The 16,002-nt window shown below is 36.2% G+C and overlaps 1 protein-coding gene across 1 annotated transcript; it reads right to left on the reverse strand.

The window, feature by feature from the left end:
- Positions 1–228: 228 nt before the first annotated feature.
- LOC135208089 (uncharacterized) lies at positions 229–5,404 on the reverse strand. Its single transcript, XM_064240237.1, has 11 exons — positions 5,384–5,404; positions 5,026–5,258; positions 4,685–4,849; positions 4,452–4,473; positions 3,988–4,194; positions 3,409–3,645; positions 2,721–2,989; positions 2,021–2,158; positions 1,723–1,909; positions 1,379–1,625; positions 229–359 (listed from the first exon to the last, which is right to left on the reverse strand). The coding sequence occupies exons 1-11, from the start codon at positions 5,402–5,404 to the stop codon at positions 229–231; spliced, it is 1,857 nt and encodes a 618-aa protein (XP_064096307.1).
- Between the last annotated feature and the right edge of the window lie 10,598 nt (positions 5,405–16,002).

Genomic DNA, 16,002 nt, shown 5'->3' on the forward strand with positions numbered 1-16,002 from the left:
CCAACAACGTCCTTAAGGAGAATATTCCATTTCGAGTCCACAGTATCCTTCGGAAGGACATCTTTGCATATCCTCCCGGGTTCCCTTGTGAGAGTTGACATGCAGATCCTACAGTTTTTTGTAGTTTAGAGAGAGACTATTGAAGAAGAACATACCAGGCAAATTCTGTAGTTTTTTGTAGAGCATTCCATACAGGACATAAATCTTTGGAAACATTCCTTTTAAATCCTACAGAGTCATTGAGAATATCTCTTTATATCCTACAAAGTTAATCAGAACTTCCCTTTTAAAGCCTACAAAGTCCTCAAGAGCATCCATTTCAAATCCTAAGGGCTTCATGAAATCATCCTTTTTAAATCCTACAGAGTCCTTGAGAACATCGTTTTAAAATCCTGCACAATCCTTGAAAACATCCCTTTTAAATCCTACAGTCCTTGAGAATATCCCTTTTAAATCCTACAGTCCTTGAGAATATCCCCTTTAAATTCTACAGTGCCCTTGAGAACATCCCTTTTAAATCATAAAAGTCTTCGAAAACATCCTTCTTAAATCCTTCAGGCTCCTTGAGAATATCCCTTTAAAATCCTGTACGATGGCTGAATGTGTGTAATGTCTGTTGCCAAGAGGGCAGCGCAATTGGCGCCAATGTTGCCCTCGTATCTGCACTTCACTAGCAGTCACACCCCTGTCTGGACTGGACGAGTAATGAAGCACTGGAGTGATACACGGAATTCCTTCTGTTTCCTAAAAATCCTAAAAGTATTCGAGAACATCCCTCATAAATCCTTCAGGCTCCTTGAGAATATCCCTTTAAAATCCTATGGGGTCCTTGAGAACATCCTTTTAAAATCCTACACAGTCCTTGAGAAATAAAAAAAAAATCCTACAATGTCCTTGAGAACATCCATTTTAAACTCTGCAAAGTCCTTGAGAACATGCCTTTAAAATCCTACACAGTCCTTGAGAATATCCTTTTAAAATCCTACACAGTCCTTGAGAACATCCTTTTACAATCCTACAAAGTCCTTGAGAAAAATTTTTTCAAACCCTACAATGTCCTCGAGAACACCCCTTTTAAATCCTACAAAGTCCTTGAGAACATTCCTTTTAAATCTTAGAGTCGTTGAGAACACCCCTTTTAAATCCTATAAAGTCCTCGAGAACACCTATTTCAAATCCTTCAGGCTCCTTGAAAACCTCCTTTTTAAATCCTATAGATTCCTCAAGAATATCTATTTTAAATCCCATAGAGCCCTTGAGAACATCCCTTTCAAATCCTGCAGCCCATGAGAACATACTATTTAATTCCTCCAAACTCCAAGAGTAGGCCACAAAACACGCAAGTCTAAACCAGAAGATTGATCTCTAGAGAACAAACTGAGAATCACTTCTGCTGCAAAGGTGAGGGAGGACCCCAAAAGACACAGCATCAGGAGAAGCAGAGGGCCCTGGAGGTGCACCACCGAGAGTGGCTTGATGTCTTCCTGTCCGCCATCCCCCCAGGTAGTTCCAAGTAAATCTTCCCCAAAAAGGGCTTCTTGTTCTGTCTGTGATGTCTTCTGTGAACGTGATCTACTTCTGAACTTGTAAATTATTTCATCGCTCCAGTGGTCGACCAATCCAGCCTGAAAGGTAACAGGTTCTCACAAGTTTTCGTCTTATGATAGTTTTTCTTAAAACGATCAAGAACATGCGAGGAAGAAGCCTCATCCCAGACCTTACCTGAACAAAGATCCCGATGTATCGATCAAGAATATGCCTGAATGGGGCATCTCTGATGATAGGCCAGGCACAAGTACCAGGCCAAATGTTTTCTTTGGCAGTATAGAAAGGCGTCCATCCATCTCTCTTTGTGTAATGCCGGGCAATGTTCAAGTCCAGGTTCCTTCTCTCGTACATATAGGCTGTGCTGATAAAAGTTCGATGAAGGATCGGTTAGATATAGATGGAAAAAGATTCAGATGTGTTCCTGTTAATAATTGAAATACATATGTACACTTTGCTCGACAGAATACCGTACCTCTCCTTCAGTAGTCGAGGGAAGGCAACATGAATGGAAGGGACAAAGGTCATTCTTTGGCTGATGTCCTTGTAAGGACCGGGCGGGGACTGTTGGAAGCCGTTGAAGAAATCGACAGTGTCGGGCGGAATCAGCATGCTTTCGTTTAGAGAAAGAATCAGTCCTTATAAGTTAAGAGTCTCTGTAATGCTTCTTGTAAGAGCCAATCCCATTGCCGTAAATTTTCAAACTTATATTGCAAGAAAAAGAGAGAAAAAAAAAGTAAACAATGTCAATACTTTAAGTAATACTACTTGAGTAACAAGCGACAAGGTATTGGTTTTCTGACTATAGACCTGTTAAAGTAAGCGCTTAATTTTATGTTTGTTGAATGGCTTTTATTCAATTTTCACTTTTGTTATCTGCTCTGATAAAATTTTTTGTATCATTCCTTTATATATATTTTCTTTTAACTCTGTAGGTGTTCAGGTTAAACACATTTGGATAGATTCTATACAATCTTTAAAGAATATTCATAAGCTTCAGGCCTGCCAAAAAGACAAAGCATACTTGGGTTAGGGGCATTTTTTCACATTCTAATAAGCTTGCTTCATAAGACACAAAGAATGCCTTCAAGTGAGAACCCCTTATATAGATTTACAACTGTACAAAGTAGTTAAAAATGAAATCTCTTTATAAAAGTAACAAGGTGAGTCACTACCTGGCTCTTGCATCCACCAGTTGCTGCAGTGTCTCAATCCTTTGGGGGTACTTTGGTAGAGTAAGGAATGCCGTCAGATTCCCCCGATAGACAGCACCAATCACAAAGACGAACACCATCCAAAAGAAGATTACCAGCCGAACAGAATTCGTATTGGGGAGTTTCTGCGTCAATCCTTGGCTCAACAAAGTTCCCAGGACAATCTCAGAGACACTCCACCAGCTCAGTACCAGGGTACCCCCCCAAACCTCTTTGTCAAAATGAAACACCTGGAAATGGTCTTAGAGACAATAACTTGAATTCATAGTAGCTTCATTGGATTTTACATCTGTAATTGACAGTCCACTACTTTGGTTCAAGGGTGTGTACAAGAGAAAGAAATTATAAATATAAAAGAGAAGCAGAAAATTTTTAATAATGATAAAATCAGATATGAAAATTTAAATTCATAAATGCTTTTAATGTAAGTTCACACGTAGGAAGAAGACGTATTGCAACAAAAAGACAGGTCTTTACTCAGAAATCAAACTTGGAAATTAAAATGGTATTAGTAAGCATGTCTACCAGGTAACTGTTGATCGATAAACTACAGATAGATTCAAATAGTAAATTCATTATGTCTTGTCATTTGGGTGGCTAACGCAAAGTTTGTTGTAGAGTCATTAACTAATATCGTCCTGTTACTTACAAGGTAAAATACGGGTAGTGCAACAAGGAGCACGATACCAACAGAGATCCAAACGACTTCTCTCAAAGGGTACAGGAGGGATTGCCAGTGGGGCTTCAAGCTCGGCTTGGCCATGACAAAGGTTAGAGTCTCAGGTTCAAAGTCAGCTGAGAAGTCCAAGTGCGGCAGAAGGTGAGGCAGTATTGCTATCCTTAAGGGCGACATGAAGGCAACTCTTTCTATCACCTTTTCGATGACCTATGGAGGACCAAGGTAAATGCTGCCTCAGAATTTCGGAGTTAATTAGTCTGAGATGACCAGTGCAAATGAAACCAACAATACCTTACAGACACTTCAGACTTTACAAAGAAATCACACACATGCGAACAGAGAGCTTTAAGTCTTGCAACCCTTTCATGTACCTACAAAGTAACTTTGAGGGTGAGCCCTTAAGTAAATAAAACTAACTAAGACTCTATCTGCTTAAACTAATGCAACACCTTCCATTTTGAATGATCAGTGCAAAATATTCCAAAACTGTTCAGATTATAAATACCTAAAGTCATCACACTGAAAGTGGAAGAAAAGAAAGGTCCTCACTTCATCCCAGCTGGCGACAGGAAGAATCCTTATGGTGAAGTTGAAGAGCTGAGCCAGAACCTGTAACATGATGTAGTCTCTGCCAGAGTATTTGTTCTTTCCTGAGTCGTTGTTGGTCGTGTTCTGGATCATGTTTTCGATGACGTCATAATCTTCACTGACTGAATTGTCCTCCTCCAAGGCCATGAAGTAGGCATAAGGGCCAGACTGTGACATTCATTGGAGATTTATGGAAACTAGGAAAGAAAGAATGCAATAATTTATCAATACAATAAACTGTTGAGGTGTGTCCTAAGACATTTCACCATTCTAATATTGATACATAAACTGGTCTGACCAACATTGTTTATCTAAGGCTTCAAATTGATCACTGGTTCATGCAAATAGTTCATGGAATTACACTATGAATTAGCAAGGGTTGCATTTGCTTGGCCTGACATTTTTTGGTCCTTCCTTTTACTAACCATGAGGAAATATACATGCTTGCTGGTCCCAAATCCATAAATAGAGAAGAGCTGGTTAACTGCAGGGTTATCACATCCGTCTTGTATGGAATTGAGACGGTACTAAAATCTGCAGTTAATCTGAGTGGTCTGGTGCAAGCAATAATGAGCCATAATGTGAATTTCAAAAGCCAGTCATTGTGCAAGGGAAAGGCATTGTTAGCCTTTTCATAATATGGAAGATATCAACTCACTTTTGATATTTTTCAGGGAAGAGCTGCTGAGCATTGAGCAGCCTAAGACCTTGTCTGGATGTCCATAAAGCCACTCTTAAGACCTGTCCACCATCAGGAGTATAAGGATAAAAGCTGTGGACATCATACCTATTGTTGTAAAAAAAGTATCTGTAACTGTCACAGCTAAAATTAAACATATTCTATTACTTAATAAATAAATATCCTCCTCACATTGGACTGAACATAAGGACTCTGAGGTGAGAGACAAATTTACTACCAACACTATCCTTGATAAACATAGATCTTACAGATAGCAGTGCCTTTCAGATAGACAGCTTACTCAATTCTCTTAGCCTCACCTTGTGTTTTTTCCTGTCTCAACTAGATTGAGGAACATCGCATTGAACATTGAATACGTCCAGTGGCCCAACATAAGATGGCGCATTTCCTCTGGTGGCAGCAGTGTCACTACAAGAATTTTTGTTTCCCAAACCACAAGGCGAGAGCCGTCAGCATTTTGGGCGAAGGAAGCCAAGAACTGACTATCATTGCTGATCACCAGTATGCTGGCATACCCATGGATGGTCCGGAGCTGTTTGTGAAATGAAGGGTTATGTAAGTCCCAATAATTGACAAGGTGATTGTAAGATCTTGGCGAAGTGACAAGCAACACCCGCAATCAAAATAAAAGTATTACCTCAGTTTCAAATAGCTTACTTTCTGTCTTTTCCATTTCATCTACTCTCAGTTCTCCACTCACCTGACTGTCTAACTTTACCTTGTACCACTAATTCTATAATAAATGCAATAGTCCTACATTGTAAGGGTCTAGAATTTTGATTCAGTGGCCTGATTAAACTATTTTACTAAGGTAAAGGTGAAATCACTGTAGAACTTTGAGAGCCAACAATATCACTGCATCACAGAGAACACTATTTCAGAGAGGACTTGATATCTTGCAGCTGAAGCTCTTCTAAGGAGCTCCTCCTAGAAGAGAACTGAGAACGGACGAGTGAAACAGCCATCTCGAGATTGCTTCTTCATTCTTTGAGACACAGTACAAATAAAAGAAGATAAAAACACAAATAGACTTGCAGACTCATTATCTCATTTGACAACCTCTAAGTATATCACTTATCTTGATCACTACTTTGAAAAGTGCCAATGATGATCATTGAGGTACACGTATCCAAGTTGATGTGAAGTCATGACAATAAAAGATGTTACATAGGTGTTTATTGTTTATTCTGTATCTCTCGTACATTGTTTTGTAGTCTAGAACTCACTAAGTATCATTGTTACAACACATATTCTATATAACATATGTGTAAACCAAAACATAATACAATTATAAGGTATCTTTTCATTTACTGATGTGATAGAATTTAAAGTCAACATCAGGCCTGTCTCATTGACAATACCTTTTAGCCAGATTCTGTGCTGGCAGAAAGCCAGGTTCTCATGGACACAAGTCCAGCAAATAAATGTTAACTTTACAGATATACCCAGCTTATGTCGTCTCCTTTAATCTCCCTTTTCAAAGTACCAGACAGGCCTCCCCTTTCCACAATATGGAAGTCGTGAGATACTTGTCTGGTTCAACTGTGGAATTCTCGTGTTCTGTCTTCGCTAAATCTCTGTTGCAGTTTTATAGATTTTCAGCAGACATGACAAGGAACCAGCAATAAAAGTCAAATAATTCTTTAAATTTCACCAAGTTATTTCTGCCAAATAGTCATTGAATTCCATTTGATTTTTATTTTGAGTTACTGTATGAACTTGAAATACAATATCAATTGTATTTTTTTTCTTGGCAACAACAGTGAGGTATAATGAATATGAGAATATATCAGATCCCATTTTTGGAGTCGAGAATTACGAAAGCTGTAGTGAGAGACAAGTAAAGGCTTAAGGAAAGGATTAATGAGCAAATATGATTCAAACAGTAGGGTAGACTTGGTCTAGCAAACGCCTGAGATCTGTATACCAGAGGGAGACTGGAGGCCAGATTTCGAATACTGATAGAGTGACTAGAAATTAGGCAGGGTTAAGCAGGCCCTATTTTTCTTTCTGTATATTTTATTTTTCAGTAGTATTAATACATTTAAAACTAGCATCGCAATCTTTTAGATGGAATTATGTTAACAATGTTGGGAGAAACACTAATGCTAGTACGCTTTCTGAAGATGAGCTTTGTGCCTGATGTTTCTTTGTAAGATGTGGTCCAGGTTGAGTAAGGTGAAACGCAATTGTATGCTTTGGATTTTGCTGACTCTTTTTGCATTAAATCCTCATTTCGTTCTTTGGTTTCAGTAGAATGACTTAATATGCACTGAGCATTTTCTTCGAGTGCTTGCAACTCAGGAAGTGCTGAAATTTTTGTCTTTATGCATCTAATATATTTCCTTTCCAAATCCTTAGTTACTACACCTTCCTCTTCTGTGTGGGTTAATTTCACAGGATCTTTCTCCACAGGAGATGATTTTGCTCTATCTCCATTTCTTAATTTTACTGAAATTTCATTTCCCAGGTCTGAAGGAGCTGATCTCACTGGATCTTTATCACTCAAAGGGGCTGGATCTTTCACACCTAGGTCCAAAGGTGCTGATCTCCCTAGATCTTCCTCTTCTGATGCTACTGGCAGATGGTTCTGTAAAGCTAGAGTTGGGGGATTTTCTGAGGCATTCACGGTCAGAATAACAGAATTTGAACTTTGTTTCGGGACATTGTCAATAATTCTCTGAAGTTCTTTTTTTCTCAAGTACACTGGTATTCCAGAGAGAATGCCCAGTTCTGTCAGAGATAAGCTTGCGCAAAATTCCAGATAACTGCCTTCCTTGGGACAGAGTACAGGTTCACTACAGAACAGCAATAGTTTGTGACCTTGTACATTTAGAGAATATGGTAGGACTTTTGACAAGTACATCTTTACTGTCCTTATACCACTCAAAACACCTTGGAATGGTCCAAAGCTATATCTGTTCTGCTGAATGGAAATCACTATACCATAACTGCTCAGTGCTGAAGTGATTGCACAGTCACTCATCTCAAAAGGAGCGTTTCTTATGGACACGCACAACAGTGGTGAACTCAGATCTATGACTTGCACTTCCTCAGATGTTTTGACGATCACAGTCTTTCCAGAGTAACGTTCTAGAATTCGTTGGAAGACCTGCCCAGAAACAAGCTTGACCGCAGTGACGTTTCTTTTCAGGATCTGTACTCCAACGACTTGTTTTGATGTCATTCCCATTCTCTCAAAGAGGACCTCACTGATGATGTCTTGAGTGAGTGTCTGGCCGGAGAGAAGGAGCCCAATGGTATGTCGTCTCCAGACAGAAGTAGAAGAAGAGGTGGTCGTTCCCATGTCGAAATTGGCAGCTGTTGATAGTCGGAATTGTTTTCTTCAGGTTACCTGTTAGGTTCACTGGTACATGAAACGTCAAAGTCATGAGTTCTGTAAGTTATCATTTGAACGATGAATAGAAATATCCTTAAGATTAATTTTGATGTTTAATAAGCTAACAATAATCGTCATAGGTGCTTCAACTATACCATTAAGATATCTCCAGCGTTTTTGGGGGCTATTCCAAGGGATTCAGCCTAACAAAAAGGTGCCAGAACTGGAGTAAGGGGAAGCTAAAGAAGTTGGGCATTTTGTGGGAAGATGCCAGATGGAAAGAATGAAAAGTAAAAGTCAGAAAGAAATGCAATGGGGTAATTATTATATATATATGACGAATAGATATATAATATAGTATGAGATATATATAAATATATAGATTAGATATCTATATATATATATATATAGGTATTTATATATATATATATATATATAAACCAATTATATATATATAGATTATATATATATATATATATATATATATATCTATATATATATGATATATATATATATTATATATATATATATATTATATATATATTTATATATATTCGCATTTTTCTTTATGTATTTACATGCAAACATATAGTGCAATCTTACACATATTTCATTGAAATCCACAAACATACACACAGAACATTCTTTGACCCTAGTAACTCCGAAGACCCAAAACCTGATAGTTAAAATAAGACCCTTTATAACTGGTAATCTCAATCGAATGATCTATAAAGACCAAAGATAACAAGAAATTGTTATTATTATCCTAGAAAACTAAAGGTACTGCCTAGAAGACCAATAATGAACAAACTGACGAAACTGTCATGCATAACATAAAAAAAAGAGTTGGAAAATGCAGTAGATGACAAAAGGTGTTACCTGTCATGAATAACATTTAATGGCATAGATGTTATTCATCACAGGTAAAAATGCAGTGAGAGTCATGACAAAAGAAAATCTAAGAAAAAAAAAAAGTTGATACGGAAACCAGCGACGTAACTAAACTCTCAAACAATTCAGCAGGACAGCCAACCTACTTTTGGATCACTGACTGTAATGTTGGTTAATTCATTCAACCAACCCCTCAGTTCGAGAGGCTATTTTTAACTGTCTTCCTGGTTGTTGGTTATGAATCTTGTATTAAGAGTGGGGAGTTTTTTCCTGGGTTATTTGTAATGTTTTTCTATTACTCAAGGAAACTAAACCATTCTTTTGGGTTTTACTTATTAAGATGGCTATATATTTACAAATATTTATATATATAGATACACACACACGCATATATAATATATATATATATATATATATATATATATATATATATATATATATATAATATATAGGGAACTGATGCTTACATTTAATTACTAACAATAAAAAACACGAAAATACCTTGCAATCTACTGTATTTGATCTAATCCTAATTGCAATGTGATAGGATTATTCAGTAAATACTATTGTCATTTGTGACAGGACAGGTATACTAAAAGTAAACTTGGTACAGGCATGGCTAGAGTCTGAAAACGTCATTATCGTGCTTTGGCAACCGAACATCAAGACTCTATTGACAATCGAGCTGACAGGGTAAGATAACGAAGCGCTCGGTCTCGTTGAGGTGGCATCAGTATGGAAAGGGTTAACTCCCTTTGGTGCTAGAACTTAAGCTTGAATTGTTTTAGTGATTTGTATTGCTGTTTGTTATTGCTTCGTGATTTTACTGTGTGTATCATATGTTTTATTCTCTGCTTTCTGGCTGTTTACGTAAGAACATTCTACTCTGCATTATTTTCTAATAAATGAGGATAATCGAATGATGGTAGCGTACCTGTTTTGCTTTCTTTACGAGGTCCTCGAGGTCCGTTTCGTTGGTAGCAGTCTTTGCTACGAAGATGCCGACACCGGAGGCTGTAGGCAGACGGGATATGACCTATTCGGAGAGAGAGAGAGAGAGAGAGAGAGAGAGAGAGAGAGAGAGAGAGAGAGAGAGAGAGAGAGAGGCATCATAATTTGTCCTTCGTATGGATTTCTTTGTTGGCTAAGAAATTCACAACGTCGTGATAAAATGTATATCTAGAATCAGCAATTGTATCAAATGGTATTTGTCAAAGACAAAAAGAAATGCTTCCGAACACTTGAACGGCGTTTCTCTTCAAAGTTTGATCGTAAACACTGAGAAGGAAAATCATTCAGGTATTTGGAAGTCTTCGTTTCTGTTTTTGACAAGTAATAGAGTTTGTTGATATATAACTGTGGAGTTTCATTATATATACTTCTGTGTCATCCCTAACTGCTTCATTCTGGTGTTTTATTCTCTGTCAGTATATTTCTCTAAGAGCTAGTACCGTGATCTTTGTCTAAAATTGATAATAATAATAATAATATTCTTTGAAAGCTTGAATTTCAAGTCACAGGGCCCCTATGGTCTTGTTCCATATGAACAAGGTTCATTTTCTGAATAATAATAATAATAATAATAATAATAATAATAATAATAATAATAATAATATAAGGAACTGTTATCATCATCACCAATATTATTATTATTATTATTATTATTATTATTATTATTATTATTATTATTGGAGAAACAAATCCTGTTATATATGGATTTGCTTCTCCAATAATAATAATAATATTAATAATAATAATAATAATAATAATAATAATAATAATAATAATAATAATAATAATAATAATAATTGGTTTTGTGTGAGCTAATGAAAATAAGGTCGGTTTAGTTGTTATTTTTAAAATTATCATTTAAGAAGTAGACCCTCTCTCAAGCATACTTTATCAAAAGTAACGGCTACTTCAGCAGCGTTACGCTTGTAGAGATTCTTCTCTGTTTTTCGAATAGCGGATTTTTCCTTGCTACTGTAGAGCGCCTCAGCTTCTCAGCCTAGAGGATGTCTGGCAACTCCAGACGAAAACTCGCTTTCAGAAAAATAGAGAGAGAGAGAGAGAGAGAGAAGAGAGAGAGAGAGAGAGAGAGAGAACCGCGAATGACTTTGATTACTATGATATCATAGTTTATTTGCAAATTGAAACATATACACCGATCTTGACCCTGTACTTGCTAATGACCTCCATAGGCGCTCTACTAGCCTGTTTAAGTAGCACGGAAAAAGCCGTATTCGGAAAATAGAGAAGAATCTCTACAAGCGTAACGCTGTTGAAGTAGCCATCACTTTTAATAAAGTAAAATTATTATCATTATTCAGTTGAATAAAATGACGGAATTAAGCGAATTAATCTTATATATTATCTTTTCTGTTTTCCTTACTCGCTTTTCTGAATCAGAGATACTTTTTAGAAAAGTGAGCAATAAGAAAAATAAAAGATAGTATATAAGATTAATTCGCTGAATTCTGCCATTTTATTCAACAGAATTTGTTTAAAAGAGGGTCTTCTTCCAAAAATATATTATTATTATTATTATTATTATTATTATTATTAAAAGACCCTCTTTTAGGCAAATGCTGTTAAAAAAAATGGCAGACTTAAGAGAGTTGATTTTATATATTGCTTTTTCTATTTTCCTTACAATTCGCTCCTCAGGCTCAGCGATTTTTCTGAGTAACTGGCCAATATTCATATTGGGAATTTTCAAAAAATTATAAATGCTGAAGGTAATCTTTTATTAGAACAGGGTATCAGGTTCAGGTCAAGCAACCCCGGGGTCGTCGTCAGTGCTGGTATTATTCCGTAGGCGTAGTTCAGTTCCGGGCCGGGGTCATCTTTGGTTTAAGGGCTGGTATTGGTCCTGGTATAGCTGGTATCACGTGACGTTTCGACCTTCTCGCAGGTCATCTTCGGACGAGTCGGTTGAAGAGACTGTGACAAGAAAGTCTGCGGAACGGTATTTATAGCGGCTCGGACCTAGAGTTGCATTCTCATTGGTCGGGCCGGTCTTGGGCGAAGTCGTGGATCTCGCCTCGAAGGTCTAGGGGATTCTGTCGTGCGAGCACCATCGTAGTGTGCCTGGGGATGAACGTCAGGAATTTCGTCTGTAGCAGGAGTCCTATCATCCTGTGGGGGCTCCTGATTATCTGGCATTGTCGGGGGGGGGTCGTTCGCTGCTCTCCGGGCGGCGGTGGGAAGGAAAAACTTTTCTTGAGTGATGTTTAAATCTGGTTTCTCCTTACCTATATAGAGGGCTTCCAGGAGGCGCAGACGTCGGGGATCCGTTGTCTGGTCTATTATTTTGATATGATGGATAATATCATTTCTCTTTATCCGTTTTTTATGAGCAGTCCTGGCGTGGTTGAATATGGTTCCTTTTTGGGCGTGGCAGGAGATTCGCTTGGAGAAACGCATGGAGGTCATACCGACGTATTTGCCGAATCAAATAGCGCCTACGGAATAATACCAGCACTGACGACGACCCCTGCTTGACCTGGACCTGATACCCTGATCTAATAAAAGATTACCTTCAGCAATTAAAATTTTTTGAAAATTCCCAATATGAATATTGGCCATTTACTCGAAACATCGCTGAGCCTGAGAAGCGGATTATAAAGAAAATAGAAAAAGCAATATATAAAATCAACTCTCTTAATTCTGCCATTCTTTTTAACAGTGTTGTTATTATTATTATTATTATTATTTTATTAATTATTCATTAGATTATGATTATTATTATTATTATTTATTATTATATTTTATTCATTGATTATTATATTAATATATTATTATTATTATTACATATATTTTAAGATTATTATTATTATTATTATTTCTCCAATAATAATAATAATAATAATAATAATAATAATAATAATAATAATAATAATAATAATAATAATAATAATAATAATAATAATAATAATAATAATAATAATGTGAATTGTATCACCTTGTGCAGGTAACCAGCAGACGATGTTCCATCCGTGAAGATGAGACAGGAATCAATGGCTCCCAAGGAAGCCTCCAGGACTGAACCAATAGCTTTAGTCGCGTCTTCCAGAGAGTGAAGCTTGTATGGTATGACCCCAGCTGAAAACAGGCGAATTCATTAAATGGCTGGTGATATCTTTCGTTTGCTGATTAAGTGATTTAATCTAGTTCATTTTGTATGTACCTACTGATAACCTGCACTTTTAAATACAATCTTAAGCAGGGAAAATTATGATTTACAGCCATGATGACAAGTGTGTGTGTATGTGTGTGTGTGTGTGTGTGTGTGTGTGGGCTTTCATATGTATTTTTTTGATTGATTGAATACGTTGAATGTATGTTGATTTTATAGTGTATTACCTATCAAATATCTTTTTAATGCTGATTATGTATGAAGTAGATTGATAGATTTTTTTTATATTATTAAAATTATATATATATATAAATATATATATATATTATATAATATATATATATTAGATATATATAATTATTAGATAGATAATCATATATATTATATACTATATATATATATATATATATCGTTTATATTTATATAATATTTAAATAAAACTAGATAATATATTAATATATGATAGATATTATGTTATTATATATATATATATATATATATATATATATATATATATATATATACATATATATATATATATATATATATATATATATATATATATATATATATATATATATATATATCATATATATATATATATATATATGTATATATATATATATATATATATATATATAACATATATAATATATATATATATATATATATATATTCATTAATATATTGAGGAGAAAGAACATGCCTAATTTAAAAACAAAAACAGTATATATGACTGCAGAAGAAACAGGAAGCAAACTACAACCCAAGAGCACAGAACTGAGCAGACCCAGATGCCTGTCGATTGAAACTACCTTTTTGATAAGAAATGCTGATTACTGAACACAAGTAGACGAAGACAGTGGCTGCTGAAGTTATTCTTGTTGTTATTTTCATGGTCTTGATGGCCAGTGACCTTGAGGCTTCATGGTCCTGAGGGTGTAAAGTCTTTTGTAATAATAATAATAATAATAATAATAATATTTTGTTTTTGCTCTATCACAGTCCTCTAAGTCGACTGGTTGGTATTTATAGTGTGGAGTTCCGGGTTGCATCCTGCCTCCTTAGGAGTCCATCACTTTACTTACTATGTGCGCCGTTTCTAGGATCACACTCTTCTGCATGAGTCCTGGAGCTACTTCAGCCTCTAGTTTTTCCACATTCCTTTTCAGGAATCTTGGGATCATGCCTAGTGTTCCTATGAATGTGGGTACAATTTTTACTGGCATATCCCATATCTTTCTTATTTCTATTTTCAGGTCTTGATACTTATCCATTTCTTCCCTTTTTTTCTCTTCAACGCTGGTGTCCCAGACATTAAATACCACCCAGTCGAATTAGAGGACAGTGATAGAGCAAAAAAAAAAAAAAAAAAAAAAAAAAAAAATGTGCCATAGTCAACATACAAAAGGGCAAAGTAACAAGAACTGAAGGGATAAAGCTACCAGATGGGAGCAACATCAAACAAATAGATGAGACAGGATACAAATACCTGGGAATAATGGAAGGAGAGAATATAAGACAACAAGAGATGAAGGACGCGATCAGGAAAGAATATATGCAGAGACTCAAGGCGATACTCAAGTCAAAACTCAACTTCGGAAATATGATAAAAGCCATAAACACATGGGCAGTGCCAGTAATCAGATACAGTGGAATGGACGAAGGCAGAACTCCACAACATAGACCAGAAAACTGGGCAACATATGACAATACACAAAGCACTACACCCAAGAGCAAATACGGACAGACTATACATAACACGAAAGGAAGGAGGGAGAGGACTACTAAGTATAGAGGACTGCGTCAACATCGAGAACAGAGCACTGGGGCAATATCTGAAAACCAGTGAAGACCAGTGGCTCAAGAGTGCATGGGAAGGAGGAATGATAGAAGAAGACGAAGACCCAGAAATATACAGAGACAGGAGAATGACAAACAGAACAGAGGAATGGCACAACAAACCAATGCACGGACAGTACATGAGACAGACAGACTAAGGAACTAGCCAGCGATGACACATGGCAATAGCTACAGAGGGGAGAGCTCAGGAAGGAAACTGAAGGAATGATAACAGCGGCACAAGATCAGGCCCTAAGAACCAGATATGTTCAATGAACGATAGATGGAAATAACATCTCTCCCATGTGTAGGAAGTGCAATAGGAAAAATGAAACCATAAACCACATAGAAAGCGAATGTCCGACACTTGCACAGAACCAGTACAAAAAGAGGCATGATTCAGTGGCAAAAGCCCTCCACTGGAACCTGTGCAAGAAGCACCAGCTACCTTGCAATAATAAGTCGTACGAGCACCAACCTGAAGGAGTGATAATAAACGATCAGGCAAAGCTCCTCTGGGACTATGGTATCAGAACAGATAGGGTGATACGTGCAAATAGACCAGATGTGACGTTGATTGACAAAATCAAGAAGAAAGTATCACTCATTGATGTCGCAATTCCATGGGACATCAGAGTTGAAGAGAAAGAAAGGAAAATAATGGATAAGTATCAAGACATGAAAATAGAAATAAAAAGGATATGGGATATGCCAGTAGAAATTGTACCAATAATAATAATAATAATAATAATAATAATAATAATAATAATAATAATAATAATAATAATAATATAGTAATGATAATATAAATATTCAATATTTGAATTAGGGTTTTCTCTGTTTTCGAAATTTGTAGAATAACTAACTGGGTAAAGAAAAAAACGGAAAAAATGAAACTAGTCTGTACATAGACAAAATTAGGTATTACAGCAGCAAGTGTGCGTAATCGAAATATTGGTTGAATTGTCCGTAGAGTTTAACAGAATTATGTAACCAATCATTTCATCCTTCAAAATAATTGCCATGCTTTTTCAGGCGAACTATGATCTATAAACACAACTTGAA

This window comes from Macrobrachium nipponense, chromosome 34 (assembly GCF_015104395.2).
Source record: "Macrobrachium nipponense isolate FS-2020 chromosome 34, ASM1510439v2, whole genome shotgun sequence".
NCBI lineage: Eukaryota > Metazoa > Arthropoda > Malacostraca > Decapoda > Palaemonidae > Macrobrachium > Macrobrachium nipponense.

Excerpts from the sequence above, each read along its gene's own strand:
- LOC135208089 (XM_064240237.1), bottom strand. The coding sequence starts at position 5,404 with ATGAAATGGAAAAGACAGAAA. Across the intron at positions 4,474-4,684 it reads TTCCCTGAAAAATATCAAAA|CAAGCATGTATATTTCCTCA; the intron begins GTGAGTTGATAT and ends ATTTGGGACCAG. Across the intron at positions 2,159-2,720 it reads CTGGTGGATGCAAGAGCCAG|CATGCTGATTCCGCCCGACA; the intron begins GTAGTGACTCAC and ends TCTAAACGAAAG.